The following is a 16035-nucleotide window of genomic DNA, read 5'->3' on the forward strand; positions in this document are numbered from 1 at the left end:
TAGCCAGTAACTCCTAGGCGCTCACTACTAATGTTCTATTTGTAGCCACAACAACCTTTGTTCATGTTTTACAACTACTTATGGAAACTTAATAGGATTAAATAAATTAAGTTAAAGAGAGAGACGTAAGCTGTTTGTTTATATCAATTATATCTATGGGCCCGATTCGGATTTTGAAATAGATATCTTTTAGACATCACAAAGACATCACTTTCCACAGGATATGACTTAGAGATCCAATTCACATCTAATAGGTATCTTACTCTATCTAACGTAAAAGTGACATTGGTTGCCCGAATTGCGCTGCAAAAGAGAACTAGTTGATATCTAAACTATAACGTATCTAGAATGGATCTAGTACGTGTCGTCTCTTGTGAATATCTTGAAGTTCGAATACGGCAGTATATCTATTGCCTTACGGTTAAAACCAAGTTAAAACTAAATGAACTGTTAACTGAGGATAGACAAAAGGATCTGATGGTCGGCCGAGCTTTCCATTTCAGGAATTACTAGGACAGCTAGAGTAGGTACTCAAAAAAAAATACTTTGTCTCAAATTGTTAAAAATATTCAATATTATATATTCTTACATGTACTAAACTCAAATAGTCCATTGTGGAAGTAAATATTTATTTTATTTAATATCAGAAACGGTGTCTCAATATTACACGGAACTGTTAGGATAGGATGCTAACTATGGCAGCATCCTTTGATCGAAATGCATAATAAAAAACGTGTCCGGCGGATTAGTTTACTACATTCGGGACCTCAAAAACACAAAGTAACTGTTAAACGAGTGTTAAACGTTTGCAATAATTAAATGACAAACGTTTTAATTGTTAATTATAAGATTTCAGTTCCACAAAAGTAGGTAAAATGCTTAAATTGTATCACGAAATTACGCGCGTAATGTTGCAATTTTACGTTAAAAAGCTTTTATAAGGCCATTGTTTGCGGAGAGTTTTGTTTATAAAATAATTGGGGCCGATCGCCGCCCGCGGCCGCAAAATAACATAAACGTATAGTTTTGCCAGAGCTACGTTTTTCATAAACACTTTTTGTTTGCTTTCAATTCGCCAGGGGCGTCGCCGATAGATGTTTGAAGTTAAATCTCCCTTTTAAACGCTCCAAATGTGATTCAGTGAGCCTTTTTGAAGAGGCTTATGCGACTTAAACGTGCCTGCAGCTTTTCTTTATTGAGTTTATTTATTCATAACTTAAAAGATGTAGAGTGACTGTACTTTATGTATCTTTTTACTTTTATATGGATAGTTATTTTATATGAATTGCTTAATTTGTTTTAACCTACACGAGTTTAGTTTAATTATAATTAATAATTACTGAAAAGTTAACTACTTTTTCATTAAGAGGAAAGGGGATGGCCACTTCTCGATACAAACGTAGTCCCCATTTTCCTCTCTGGATATTAACATTATGGAAAATATTTTACGTTTGACCCTTTTTGGTTTTTGTGATTTTTGCAATAAAACAAATTTCATACAAATTTTTAAACACTCCTTACTCTTATAATATGTAATTAAAAATTCGAAAAAAAATCAAACGTAGACATAGCTGCGGTTGATATGATGTACTACTACAAATTGTGTCGAAATATTTTCAATAATGTTAATATCCAGAGACGAAAATGAGGATTACGTTTGTGTGAAAAGGTGATTTTGCACGGGTCCTTCACTTTCGTCTTAATTACTTATTTCCAGTGTCAGAATTAAAATAAACAAACAAGTCATCCAAACTTTGAACTGTCCAAGCCAAAACAACATGACTGTAACGGATCATAAACAAACTTAGTTTCGTGCGCCTTCATTTAATTAAAATCTCGCTTATACGCGTCACAGTGGAAACTAAACTCCCTTACTACCCCTAAACTATGACCCCTGTAAATTGAACCTTGTTGTCACAGGATATGGTGTAGTTTTGGTTGGATGTGTGACACAAGGGCAGGGGTGAAGGCCGAGAAAAAAAGCACGTGTTCGCTTCGGGATTACACGCGCCCTATAAACAGAGGTGAACAACATAGCTTCAGTCGCGCCCCGAGCTGCGCTGGATTGACTCAATGCACGAAGTCCATCATCGTATATACAGCGTGGCCACAAAATAAGTGCATTCCCGTTGCCAGGGAGGTATTGGGATTGGGAGCAACTTTTACTATGGGACCAACCCCGAAATCGCGAAAAAAATTTGGCTATTTCATACATTTTGGCTGGTCCATTTTGGATGGTAAATTTTTTTTTCGCGATTCGTGGTTGGTCCCGTATTAGGCAGTAAAAGTTGCTCAGTATAATCCCAAAGCCTCTCTGGCAACGAGAATGCACTTATTTTTTGGCCATCGTGTATAGTTAATTAGTTTTTAATTTTGTTTCGCATTTAGTTTCTCATCATAACGGATAATGATTTTTTTTCTTTTTTTATTGTGGAACGTATCACATTATTACAATCTATAAATTGTAAATTGTAAAGGTTGTGAGCTTTAGAATGCACATGTCGCTAGTGACGTTGTCACGGTTGCAATTACTAAATTCGCGTTCACTGACGGAAGGTCAGCTGGCGGAATTGGTAACACATTGGACCGGCAATCCCAACCCACATCCTTGTGGATTCGAGTCCCACGTTGGCCAGAGTTGATTTTCTTCAATGTGATTGATATCTATATTTACAATTTATATAGATTATAACGGATAATAATAGAAATGCATGTTATGTAATAAATACTGTAAATAATACTTATATTTACTATGATAAATTGTGATTGCCTATGACTGTACTAACCATAAGTATGTATGTATTTAGAAATCTGGCGAAGACTTATAGTTCGTTTTTTTAGCATTAGAAAGAACTTGAAAGAAGGTAAGCGATCTTGACATGTCTTTTAATTGAAAAACGCTTTATAAAATTCAAAAACTATTACTTATGAAAGCAGAAGAATATAAATAATCGTATTAGATTCATAATTGTTACATATTTGGCGTAACTTATTTTTAAAATGTGTTTTTCAATTGAAAGACACATCAAGATTGTTTACCTTTTTTCTAATGCTAAAAATAACGAACTATAAAGCATCAAAATATTGAAACATGCCCAGTAGAGTCCGCCTGCAAATGCAATCCTCTCTTTAAGCCACGTATAGCGCTCATGCGGGCTGACACCTAGCAACAGTAAACTTATCACTAACAGTAGAGTAGTACATACAATTATTTAAGTGCGTAGGTACAATTAAAAAAATTCGACAGAGTGTAAAAATTTCAACAAGTTAAGCCGAGTTATTTAATAAATGGGTGTTTCTACGACGCTGACTGTTTATTAGCATAGTTTCATCTATATATATAAATGCAAGTGTCCTGACTGACTGACTGACTGACTGACTGACTGATTCATCAACGCAGAGCCGAAACTACAAAAGCCAGAAAGTTGAAATTTGCACACCAGATTGCATTTATAAAGTGTACAAGAGATAAGAAGCGATTTTGAGAAATTCAACCCCTAAGGGGGTTAAAAAGGGGATGAAAGTTTGTATGGGGTTAAAGTTTTCTTTTAAGGTAGGAATTTGAAACTTCGTAAAAAGATATATTATTAAAATACAAGAAAACTAATTTCAGCGTTTTTGAGAATTCATCCCCTAAGGTGGTGAAAAAGGGGTTGAAAGTTTGTATGGATATCAAAAAAATTTTCAAGTGGTGGACTTGAATCTTTGTATTTAGGGATATTATTAGAAGACAGGAAAAAAAAATTTCAGCGTTTTGTAAAATTCATCCCCTAACAGGGTTAAAAAGGGGTTGAAAATTTTAATCCATTACAAATGCTTTGAAACTTCGTAGAAAGGCATAATAGCCGATTACAAAAAAAAGTGATTGCAACGTTTTTGGAAATTCAACCCCTAAGGGGGTTAAAAAGGGGATGAAAGTTTGTCTTCGGGTGCAAATTTTATTTTAAGTTAGGAACTTGAGACTTTGTAAAGAAGTATCAAATTCAAATACAAGAAAACTAATTTCAGCGTTTTAGAAAATTCATCCCCCAAGGTGGTGAAAAAGGGGTTGAAAGTTTGTATGGATATCAAAAAATTTTTCGAGCGCGGGACTTGAATCTTTGTATTTGGGGATATTATTAAAAGACAATAAAAGTAATTTCAGCGTTTTGTAAAATTCATCCCCTAACAGGGTTAAAAAGGGGATGAAAGTTTGTATGGGGTTAAAGTTTTCTTTTGAGCTAGGAATTTGAAACTTCGTTAAAAGATATATTATTAAAATACAAGAAAACTAATTTCAGCGTTTTTGAAAATTCATCCCCTAAGGTGGTGAAAAAGGGGTAGAAAGTTTGTATGGACATCAAACATTTTTTCGAGTGTGGGACTTGAATCTTTGTATTTAAGGATATTATTAGAAGACAGGAAAAGAAATTTCAGCGTTTTGTAAATTTCATGGCTAACATGGTTAAAAAGGGGTTGAAAGTTTGAATCCATTACAAATGGTTTTCAAACTTCTTAGAAAGGCATAATAGCCGATTACAAAAAAAAGTAATTGTAACGTTTTTGGAATTTCAACCCCTGAGGGGGCTAAAAAGGGGATGAAAGTTCATCTGCGGGTGCAAATTTTATTTTAAGCAAGGAACTTGAAACTTTGTAAAAACGTTTTAAATTAAAATGCAAGAAAACTAATATCAGCGTTTTTGAAAATTCATCCCCTATGGTGGTGAAAACGGGGTTGAAAGTTTGTATGGATATCATACATTTTTTCGAACGCGGGATTTGAATCTTTGTATTTGGGGATATTATTAGATGACAATAAAAGTGATTTCAGCGATTTGTGAAATTCATCCCCTAGCAGGGTTAAAATGGGGTTCAAAGTTTGAATCCATTACAAATGCTTTTAAACTTCTTAGGAAGACATATTAGCCGATTACAAAAAAATTAATTGCAACGTTTTTGGAAATTCAAGCCCTAAGGGGGTTAAAAAGGGGATGAAAGTTCGTCTTGGGGTGTAAATTTAATTTTAAGCTAGGAACTTGAACTTTTGCAAAAAAAAGGTATAATAAAAATAAAAAACATGAAAACTAATTCAAGCATTTTTGAAAATCATCCCCCAAGGTGGTGAGAAAGGGGTTGAAAGTTTGTATGGAGATCAGATATTTTGTGAGTGCCGAATTTGAATCTTTGTATAAGCATAGGTACCTATTATGAGAATACAAAAAGAGTAATTTCAGCAACCAACATCAAAATCCACTTGACTTAAAACTTCATACAACTTGCTAAAAAAGAAAAGTACTTAATTTCAACATTGCTGGGATATGAAAATTATAGGTACTAAAGATGTAAAATGTTGAAGATAAGATTCCACGCGGACGAAGTCGCGGGCAACAGCTAGTTACCATATAGTCCAAGAGCATTGCTGGCGCTGTAAGGTATACCAAGTGGTCATATGACACCTTTCACAAATCCAGTCGTTTTTCAAAAGTTCCGTTGATTATGTGAGTTGTTGCGCACGGAAAAAGTATAATTTTCATACCTAGTTCACATCAGTTGCGCGTAGCGTGCAACGGTAGCAGCAGCAACCTGCAAATGAGTTTGCTTCAGTACTACTGGTCTAGTCACTAGCTTTAAACTTACGCTGTTACTCTTTATATGTATAACGTTCTCCACATAATATTTTCCGATTGCGACGATTTACCTACCGTCTTAACTTAACGGTTAAGTTTACCTAAAGGGGCCACTGATTAACAGTCCGCAGGACGGTATCGGCCTGTCAGTTGTTCGGAAGTGTCAAAATTTTGTTCTAACTGACAGGCTGAAACCGTCCGGCGGACTGTTAATCAGTGGGCCCCTTAAGTCTTAACCTGATGTATCAGTGTAAAATTGTTTTTTTTTAAGCTGACCGTTTAGAACTATGAGCTCGCATAGTCCTAAACGGTCAACTCAAAAAACCTAATAGACGGGAATACCTTCCAATAGATCAGGGGTGGGCTGGTGGGCAAACTTTGTTCATTAGGGGCCTATGGTATGTATGTAGTCTGGCCCTAAATTGTCCTCCACCGTGTATGCGATTTCTGCCGCGCTTACAAAAACAGCAGTAACTCATTTTGAAATCTCTTTTAATTGTAGAACATATCGTACAAGTACTACAAAGTATACAATTAAATGACATTTCAAAATGAGTTACTGCTCATATTGTAAGCGCGGCAGATTCAGTATCTATTTATGGATATATCACGTACTGTTGGTAAATAAGTTAGTGTGAACGCCACGGCGGGAAAGCAACGTATGCGCTCGCGACATGTGCGGACACAATGGCGACATTCTCATGGACTCGGTCCGGTAAGCTGCTTGCGTGACGTCAGGGGTGCACACTGCCGATGCAATTACAACGCTATCAAGTTTTATAGAGCGGCACTCTTTTGTGCACTACTCTTGGATTAAGTTTCTATAAAGAATCGGTGTTGGCTGGATGTATTGACGAAATTAATCAAAATTAGTTATTCGTGGTTTAGTTTAGTTTTAGTTTTAGTATAAGTTAGTCAGTAAGCTAGATTAGTTAGTAGTTTTATGTTCATATTGTATTGAAAATTTTAATTTATTTGTTATTTAGATTGTTATTGTGAGATAAATGAATAAAGATGTAAAGTATCGCAGAAGAAAAAACTTATGAGAAACATAATAATACTATATTTACTTCTAGTGTTGATGTGTAAAACGACCCACTTACAGATATATTAAATAAAAAAATATACATTTTAAATTAGTTATTATTACTTTTACAAGTGAACAGTGTTGGCCAAAACGTTAATGCAATTAACAATTATAAATTGAACCGTAAACTGTAACCGTCCGTTACAGTTTACGCGGTTCAATTTGTAATGGTTAATTAATTGCAATTAACATTCGGTCAACACTGCAAGTGGAAAAGTATAAATACTGGTAACCGAACAAGCGAAAGGTTCCAAAATTGAACCACGGATGTAGCGAGTAGTTCGAAAAGTGGAATCTTGAGCGTTGCAAGGGTTTCATAGGTGCAAGGGTCAAACAAACTGCTCCCGATTGATACACGCGAGGAAAACACTTACTATAAAACATTACAAATCAAACTAAATGATTCAAATGAATAAGTATCAAAGTTTGCAAGTCATCCCATCTACAACATAGGTATTAATAAAAAAGTCAGCAAAGATAAATCTCAAAACAATTTCGTAACGCAACGCAAATACGCCGGCTTATAGGGTATAGGTGCATTATAATAGGCGACTCGATCCGGCTTTCCGGGCCGTAAGCGGTTCACGCCGTAATCCGTGTAAAACAACAGCCAAGTTACACTGTCACGAACTTTCTATAGCCGATGGAAGTTAACCGGTTTTAATGTATTCGTACATTTTATCCTGCTAATCGATTTGAGCTACGAAATTTAAGAATTTGATTTGATTCTTAATACTTTTAAACGACCTGAAAACTTATTAATGATAAGTTTTAACCACACCTCCCGTAGGTACAACTTATTATTAATAAGTAGGGCACCTAGGGAAAGCCATGTAATAAGTGAGCATTCTTACGTTTAAGTACTTACTTATTTCTCAAAGGTGATCTTAATGAATAAAATTAATCATACACTTGTTATTATTTGCGAATAAGATATATGTATGTAAGTCTAAGTACACATAATTATGTAACGGTATTAGAAATATTAGAATGGTAATATTTAGATAACCAAAATTTATCCAGATTTTCAAGAGATAGTAAGATAACCGTACTGGTGCTCGACGCGTTCCCAGTACATGAGTACATATCATCTTGAAACTTAAGTCATTGTCAATAGAGGTGACAGCAAGGATCTACTGGACATTAGCATGCACTAGTACGTTTACCTTACCAACCTGAAATGAAAATGTATCCTTTCATCCTTGATATTACGAGTAAAATAAAAGTCTGCATTTTTTATTTATCTGGACTATATTTAGAATTGGATGTACATACTGTACATAGTTATTTGACATTGACACGAGATTTATCTTTCCCGCAACAGCAGTCCAGCACGAGCGCGGGCCGCGCAAGCCGAAGCTGCACGTGGGCGCGCTGGTGCTGCCCCCGCCGATGGCGCACGCGCACAAGCCGCACGCGCTCAAGCTGTCGCCACCCTCGCCGTACACACCGCTGCCGCAGACTTTCAACTTCCAAGTAAGAACTTCGTGGAACATACCTACAGTGTGGCATGCGAGGTTGCACTTGGGCGCGCTGCATTGCGCTCAAGCCGTCGATGGCGTACATAGACAAGTCACAAGCACTCACGCTGACGCGTCTCCTGTCCTGCCCTCGCAAACTTTCAATTTGAATACCTATAGTTTTGGGAAAGGCTGTACAAAATATAATTAAAAAAGTGCCATAATTTTATTATAATTTAATGCTTGTGTCTACATAAATACTCATGTCATGTCAAGATATAGGTACTTTCCTAAGTAGGTACATCCATGAAACTTTTTTTTGTACTCTTAAATTTAGCTGGTCTCAAGGCTCACGTATTACTTGTATTGTACAGTTCAGTATGAGCAGCAGCATGAGTGAGCCAGCGCCGCTGAGCGCGGCGTCGTCGGCAGGGTCAAGCGGCGCTGGCGGAGCAGGCGCCGTCAGTCCGCTGCCGCTGGTTCCCGAGCCGTTCCTGCCGCCGCCGCCGCTGCTGCACATGCTCATGTCCAGCGACAAGTGCCAGGTGAGGACTTGTGTGTTCAGTGTGATGTGAGCGCCGTGTCAACGGAGTGGGCGCCTTCAGTCCGCTGCCGCTGGTGCCCGAGCCGTTCCTGCTCATGCTCATGTCCAGCGACAATTGCTAGATGAGGAGACTTACTGTTGCACATATTCCTAGATGAACACAATGACCATTGAAAATATGAGACATGAGTTTCTACAGTACAGTTAAGTTTTATGTTAGAAAATGATTACAGGTGACTGTAACCTTGTGGATTGTGGATGAGACGTTTAGATCTCGTCTCTACAGACACGAAATATGAATTATTTAATTGATCAAATATGTGTATATTACTACCTATTGATGAATTTTGCCTTTGTTAGGAACTGATGTGGAGCGCTAAGCAGCTGCAGCTCCAAGGCGACCCCTCGCTCCTTCGGCCTCCGCCGAGCGCCTTTGGTGCTCCGCTGGCGCCTACATGGGAACTTTTACAAGTAAGTAAACATCCGTTTGGCTCAACTTATTAATTTATAGACACATTCAGCATCATAAGAAGCTTATCAGACAGACTAGGTATATGCGTCAAAAGTAGGTAAGTATATCCTACTTATTCTCTGATACCAGAAAGACATAATATGTATAATTGGGTCCCTGTAACTTCTGTTTATTCTTTAATGTCCTCTTAAATTAGATCTCCAAAAAAATTAAAGGATTAATTTAAAAAAACAATTAGATTATGACGTAGGTATTATACTTTTAAACGGGAACTGTGGAGATACTTATCGTATACCTTGCTACCTCTATTTGGTAGGTAAGTTTTCCAGGATGACAGATACTATTGATGTTGACTGTACCTACTCCTCCTTGCCTGTAAATAAAACCGCACCTATGATTGATTCGCCTAAAGCAAGGTTTTGAATATTGTACCTGCTGCTTGTTTCCGTTCCTTTTTGTGTTAAATGTGACCCAATTTCACATCGAAAAATATAAAAGTCGGAATAGTTGTCCAACAACTGCACGATACCTAAAGTTTTAAGAGGGTGTGTACATTGACATTTGTAGGTGGCTTTTTGACTCAAGGGGCGGGCGAGCACTTCCGATTGGGCGGCCGAGGGGTGACTTCTCAGCTTGCCTTGACTTTCCCCGCCCATTCGATACTACGATACACGGGTTGAGGTTAACTTTTGAATTATTTATATTATTATTATTCTTCTTTAATACTTACAATAATTTAGTGCAGTGGTTCTTAACCTTTTCAGTCCGGTCACCCCTATGACTAACTAGGGAACCTGATTTTACCCCTCCTCCCAATGGTAATAAAAAATAAAACGTGTACGTTTGTTGTATTGTTATATTAGGCTAGCTTATTACCCCCGTAAAATACCAGTTTTACCCCCACGGGGGTAATTACCCCTAGGTTAAGAACCACTGATTTAGTGTCAAACATACCTAGTAAAAAATTACAAATTAAAAGAAAAACCAAACTTTGATAGCTCAGTTGAATAAATGATTGGACCAGTGTTAGTGCTACTGCTAAATTCCAACAAAAGATGAGGCAAGTTTGTAGCTTGTATTACTGAGGTGTCTCCTAGTTGGCGACGGTAAAAATTTAACTACCTACTCGTATAAAGTACCTACATAGAAAACATCTTTCACTGAGATACAAATATTCATGCTCATAATGAATTACCCACAGGAGACGAGCGCTCGGCTGTTATTCATGGCAGTGCGCTGGGTGCGGTGCCTGGCGCCGTTCCAGGCGCTGACGCCAGCAGACCAACTGGTGCTGCTACGCGCCGCGTGGAAGGACCTGTTCCTACTACACCTGGCGCAGTGGTCGGCGCCGTGGGATCTGGCGCCGCTCTTGGCTGCACCGGCGGCGCGCGCTCGCCTGCCGCCCGACCCGCTGGCTGATCTGGAGCTCAACACACTGCAGGTATGATGACGTTCCAGGCGCTGACGCCAGCAGACCAACAGGTGCTGCTACGCACTGCGTGGAAGGACCTGTTCCTACTACACCTGGCGCAGTGGTTGGCGCCGTGGGACCTGGCGCCGCTCTTGGCTGCACCGGCAGCGCGTGCTCGCCTGCCGCCCGACCCGCTGGCCGATCTGGAGCTCAACACACTGCAGGTATGATGACGTTCCAGGCGCTGACGCCAGCAGACCAACTGGTGGTAATGCACGCCGCGTGAAGGGATATGTTCCTGCTACACCTGGCTGGCGCAGGGGTCGGTGCCTTGGGACCTGGCGCCGCTGTTGGCGATGCCGGCAGCACGCACGCGCGTTCCCATACCAATTTAAACCTAGCCTAGTCTATACGGTATGCACAAAAGGACAATTAATTAAATACAATCGTTGTCAGATGAGACCACCCCACACCGCTAGACCGTTTTGAGAATTGCCCTGCATCTAACGCAAGACTCGCCTGTTAGGTCCACTTGCACCATTCATTAATCCGGAGTTAACCGGATAAACCTGGAGTTACCTACCATTGTTACTAATACTAGGGTTTAACCGGTTAACCCCGGGTTAGTGTAATGGTGCAAGTGACGCTTAGTGCCGCATCGTTGCATGAGACTTGACATCGAATAAGCGACGCAGGCCAATAGATATTTACCTAACAGCCTTGCTTATGTGAAGTTTTGGAACGTGCTTATTTTATTAACTAGCTGGTATTTTTTCCAGGAAATACTATGCCGTTTTCGTCAGATAGCGCCCGACGGTAGCGAGTGCGGCTGCATGAAAGCAATCGTGTTATTTTCGCCAGGTTAGTTTATATTGTATTAGTTAAACTAACTAGGCAATTGGTTTAAGCATAATGTTATTTCTCAATTAAATACTTCTTGTTTTTATACTTAACTATTATAGAAACGTATATTTCATGAAAATCGTTTAATAATCACCGACACGTTGTGTTTCTTTCAGATACTCCTGGCTTGAGTGAGACGCAACCAGTAGAGATGTTGCAAGACCAGGCGCAGTGTATCCTCGCCGACTACGTCCGCACAAGATATACAAGACAACCAACGAGGTATTCAATTATTTTTGTTGAAGACGTGCTAGTAATAATAATTACGATAAAAGTTGGATTGTTTGATACGAAAATTCTATACGTTTTCTTAACTCAAGAGTACTTTTACGGTGAAATTGCACTTACAAGTCTGTGAAGCCATTTCAGTCAGTAGAAAAAAGCGGCAAATTAAAAAAATTGAGGCGGAAAATGGTCCCATAGAAAATTCGATTTCGCGCCCGACTGACCATAAAAAACGAAAACAAAAAAATCTGCTTACATCCTAAATACGGTACCTAACCTTCTTTAGCACTTAATTAGGTATTATACCTTCTGACCTATGCATATAAGCGGTCAAGATCGCAATAAACCGTCGGACGAGATCACCGCTCATCAAATCCTTGGGGAAGACATATCTCTAGCATGAGTGAATGTTCTTGGCTTACTTGGCTACATGATGTAGACATATGAATTGTCCGCAGATTCGGGCGGCTGCTGCTGCTGCTGCCGTCGCTGCGGGCGGTGCGCGCGCGCTCCATCGAGCTGCTGCTCTTCCGAGACACCGTGGGGGACGTCTCCGTCGCCACCTTGCTACACGACATGTACCGGTATGAAGCAGAGCGGTCAGCAACCTATATTTACTCGTGCGGCTTCGCTTATTTGGGCGAATGTCGTTTGACATTTTTTTTACCTAACGATGGGGCCAGCGTATCGTTCTATCGTTGTCTTGTAAACCGGGCATCGGCGGTCAAAGGGTTAAAGGAATCACCGTGAGGAAACTGACTAATTCCGATAAGGTTATTATAAGGTTCTCCATTGGGTTGGGAGGTCATTAGATGCTTTCGTAAAAGCTGCGTGCGTCAATTATCACATTAACACATTCAGTGCCAGCGCGAGCTACGCGCTACGAGCGTAGCCGATAACACGGGTAAACCGTATGTAGCAAAGCGCATATGAACAGAGAACCCGCATAGCGGGATGCTGGGCTATAACCGCGAAAATCGAAGTTCGCAAATTGCGGGGATTTTTTCTGTCACTCTAATTACGCCTTCGTTGGAGTAAAAGAGAAAGCGAATTTCGGTTTTCGCGGTAGCCGCTCTGGCAGTGAATGTGCCTGCCAGCGCGAGCTACGAGCGTACCTGTTAACGTGATTTTATTTCCGCGTTACTAGCGAAAAGTGCCTACGAACATACGAGTAGAACTCACCTAGCGGGTGGGTCGCAGTGAATCATGAATCTAGTAGTATGAGCGGCATCGTCTTTTAGACTAAGGTCGTTCTAACTGAACTAAAATTTAATCTAGTATAACTGGATCAGGCATGAGGGGGGAAAATGACCGAAAGGGATAGTCTCTGTATCTTTCAGGAGAAGTAGCAGTGAAAGCGCAATTATTGTTTGTCCTTGTAAGTCTCACTTTTTTTTTATTCCCCACCGTAAATTTTGTATGAATTATGGAGGGCAAATAAATTCGACCAATCATAGTGTCGCATTGCGTATGTTTTATCCCTCACGGAAGCACGCGTATAGCACATCTATAGGATCCTACCATATATGCAGTGAATATATTTTATTGGCAGACATTCTTTGCAAGCCGCGGTAAAAAACCAGGGCTATAACCGCGAAAATCGAAGTTCGCAAATTGCGGGGATTTTCTCTGTCACTCTAATTACGCCTTCATTGGAGTAAAAGAAAAAGATCCCCGCAATTTGCGAATTTCGGTTTTCGCGGTAGCCGCTCTGGACAACGCTAACAACATTTACATAATACTTTTTATTTTTATTTTATTTAAAGCCTGTCAACAGTTTATTTGACCCTCGCCATTTTGCGGATTTTCAATGGTACTAATAATTTCTTTTACTGGCAACAAGTACTCTTTGACAACGAACGTTGTATGTCATCGAATGTCACCGATGTAAACAAATAGAAAATATCTACGAATATATTCAAATATAGAGTCTGTGCGGAAAGAGAAGAGTCGTGGCAGAAACGGGAACTAACATTTTAAATTTTATATGGCAATCAAACCTTTGACACCTGTCTTGTAAAAAGTAAACAAACTTCTGTCATTGTATATTTTTATTAACAAAAACCGCAAGTTTTATGTATAAAATATTTTCAAAACACGGTGAAACCGTACATAAAACCACAAGAAAAATTATATTTAACATTGTTCGGTTTTGTCAGCGGGAAGAAAACGGATAAAAGCCGACTATTGACTTACAAAAAGTCGCGGAACGTGTTTCCGCTATTCGCGGGTATTGATGTTGTAATTGTTGTATTTAATATTAAATAATTACCTATTTAATAAGCCCCCTAAGTAACTTGTCTCCGGTACATAATCGGTAAGTATATTCATTCAAAATATATTAATTTTCATAAATATGCAGGTCATTCATGATCTTTAAAATAACTGACAAATAGTCTTGATACTTGCCATTTTATGCATATTTATATGTAATTTTTTTTTCAGGATTGTTAAAAGTACCTACGGTATCTCGAATAAAATACCGCTAAGTAGATGATATGCAAGAATTCGTAATCTACGTGCCGGATTCAAGCACATCCAGTTCCTCACATCAGTCCCTGGTTGTTCTGAAGCTAGCTCAAACATAAGTGACATTGAATATTTTAATTCAGACGTCGATTACAAAGAATAAAACCTTTTCATAAAAATATTTCTTTATTTGTAAGTTCGTTTACTAGGTTCTGTTAGTTACGAAATTATAAGTATTTCATATTTAGCAGACTTTTCGGCGAAGTAAAATATCGTGAGATGAGAGAACCGGACATATCCCAATAAAGCCTACCTACTTATGCACTATTTTTATTCATATTTATTATTAATAATGTACACATACATTACAAGTTTACAATGGGTGAAATATATCCCAGATAGTAAAATTACAGTTCTAATGCCCAATTTCTACCCGATCTACCCGGTTTTGTATTAAAATAACTGTTGGACTGCACAGATTAGGTAGTACATAAGTGAGACTCTATCTTGTTTGGTACTAAAATTACAGTTGTATTGGGCAGATTCTTAACTAGTTTTAGTAGTTTTGTCAATCGCACTGTCACTTTTTAGTATCTGAAACATAAAAACAAAAGATCAGAGGATTGATTTGACGAGCCGACACCACCACCAGGCTCCGTTTAGTAAGCCGTGGTAAAAAACCGGAACAAAAGGGCTACAAGTATCATGACCTTTAGTGTCGTACTATAATCACGTGACCAGTGTTGTCAGCATAGCAAAAACCATAAAATAGCACTGGCGCGCCCTCAAATCCCACGACTCTTCTCTTTCCGCACAGACTCTAAATGGTTTTATTACAAAAATGCCAAAAAAAAATTTCAAAGATGCGAAAAAAATTGTATTGAATGCAATCAAATACTTACAGCTTAAAAAAGACGAAGGATTACATAGCATTCCAATAAACAATGTTTTAAAGTTGGTTGTTGACATGACCGGTATTGACGTTTTATAGTGCGGTTGTATTGAACTGGGTTATCGTATCGTATAGGAAGTAACTCAAGAAAATTGGAGCAATTGCTGTGACCACGTTAAAAAAATTGAAGATGATTATAGGAATAAAGGTCCTATAATCGAATTGGAGACTGAACGTTTTATAATCGAGGTTAGTGGTCCTGAAAGCGACACAACATCTGATGAAAATCAGACTTTCTTCAGAGTCAGAAAACGCAGAATATATAAATATTGAATATTTAGGATCAAATTTGACGAATAGGTAAATTGAAAGAACCGAATTCTCTGTAAGTAATGTTTCTGACACTATACGAGCCAATGCCCACTACCCCAACTATACATGACGTACGCACATTATTGCCATACGTAAGCTGTTTGCAGCGACACTATCTCAGGGTTAAATAAACTGTTGTCAGGCTTTACAACATACTTTTTCTATCGAGTAGTTTAAGATCAATTTGTTTGTATACAGGATGCAGCCGGCGCCAGCACCGGCTTTTGGGCCGCCGCACCCTCCTCCCACTGATCATTGCGCCTCTCCTTAGATTTGAAGACAACAAACTTTCTTCAGAATCATTCAGTGCGCGACGCCGTGCTGCGTCGTAGGCTCGTAACATAAATTGTGGAGCGCAGCTTTCTGTCATCATAAGTAATGGAAAACTTGGAGGCATTCAGACAGATTATAATTTAAGAATCTACTTCTTCAACTAGAAATGTCACTGAATAATTTTACGGTTTAGAGTTTAGACTCACTTGTTTTTAGTCACTCGCGCGACATGTTTCGGACAGCCTAGGTCTCCTTTCTCAAGCACTAAGTGCGAGCAACACAGCACATGCCGCGCGAGTGACTAAAAACAAGTGAGTCTAA

At 38.9% G+C, this 16035-nt stretch overlaps 1 protein-coding gene across 1 annotated transcript in view; it reads left to right on the forward strand.

Moving 5' to 3' along the window:
* Window positions 1-15712, forward strand: part of LOC134676734 (protein dissatisfaction) — a 61973-nt gene extending 46261 nt beyond the window's left edge. The window contains exons 5-12 of the mRNA XM_063535461.1: window positions 8018-8169; window positions 8528-8698; window positions 9058-9168; window positions 10371-10610; window positions 11360-11441; window positions 11600-11705; window positions 12167-12292; window positions 15640-15712. Coding sequence (XP_063391531.1) covers window positions 8018-8169; window positions 8528-8698; window positions 9058-9168; window positions 10371-10610; window positions 11360-11441; window positions 11600-11705; window positions 12167-12292; window positions 15640-15712 — 1061 coding nt within the window. The remainder of the gene's footprint in view (window positions 1-8017; window positions 8170-8527; window positions 8699-9057; window positions 9169-10370; window positions 10611-11359; window positions 11442-11599; window positions 11706-12166; window positions 12293-15639) is intronic.
* Window positions 15713-16035: the final 323 nt, after the last annotated feature.

The sequence above is a fragment of the Cydia fagiglandana genome, chromosome 1 (genome assembly GCF_963556715.1).
Source record: "Cydia fagiglandana chromosome 1, ilCydFagi1.1, whole genome shotgun sequence".
Classification (NCBI taxonomy): domain Eukaryota; kingdom Metazoa; phylum Arthropoda; class Insecta; order Lepidoptera; family Tortricidae; genus Cydia; species Cydia fagiglandana.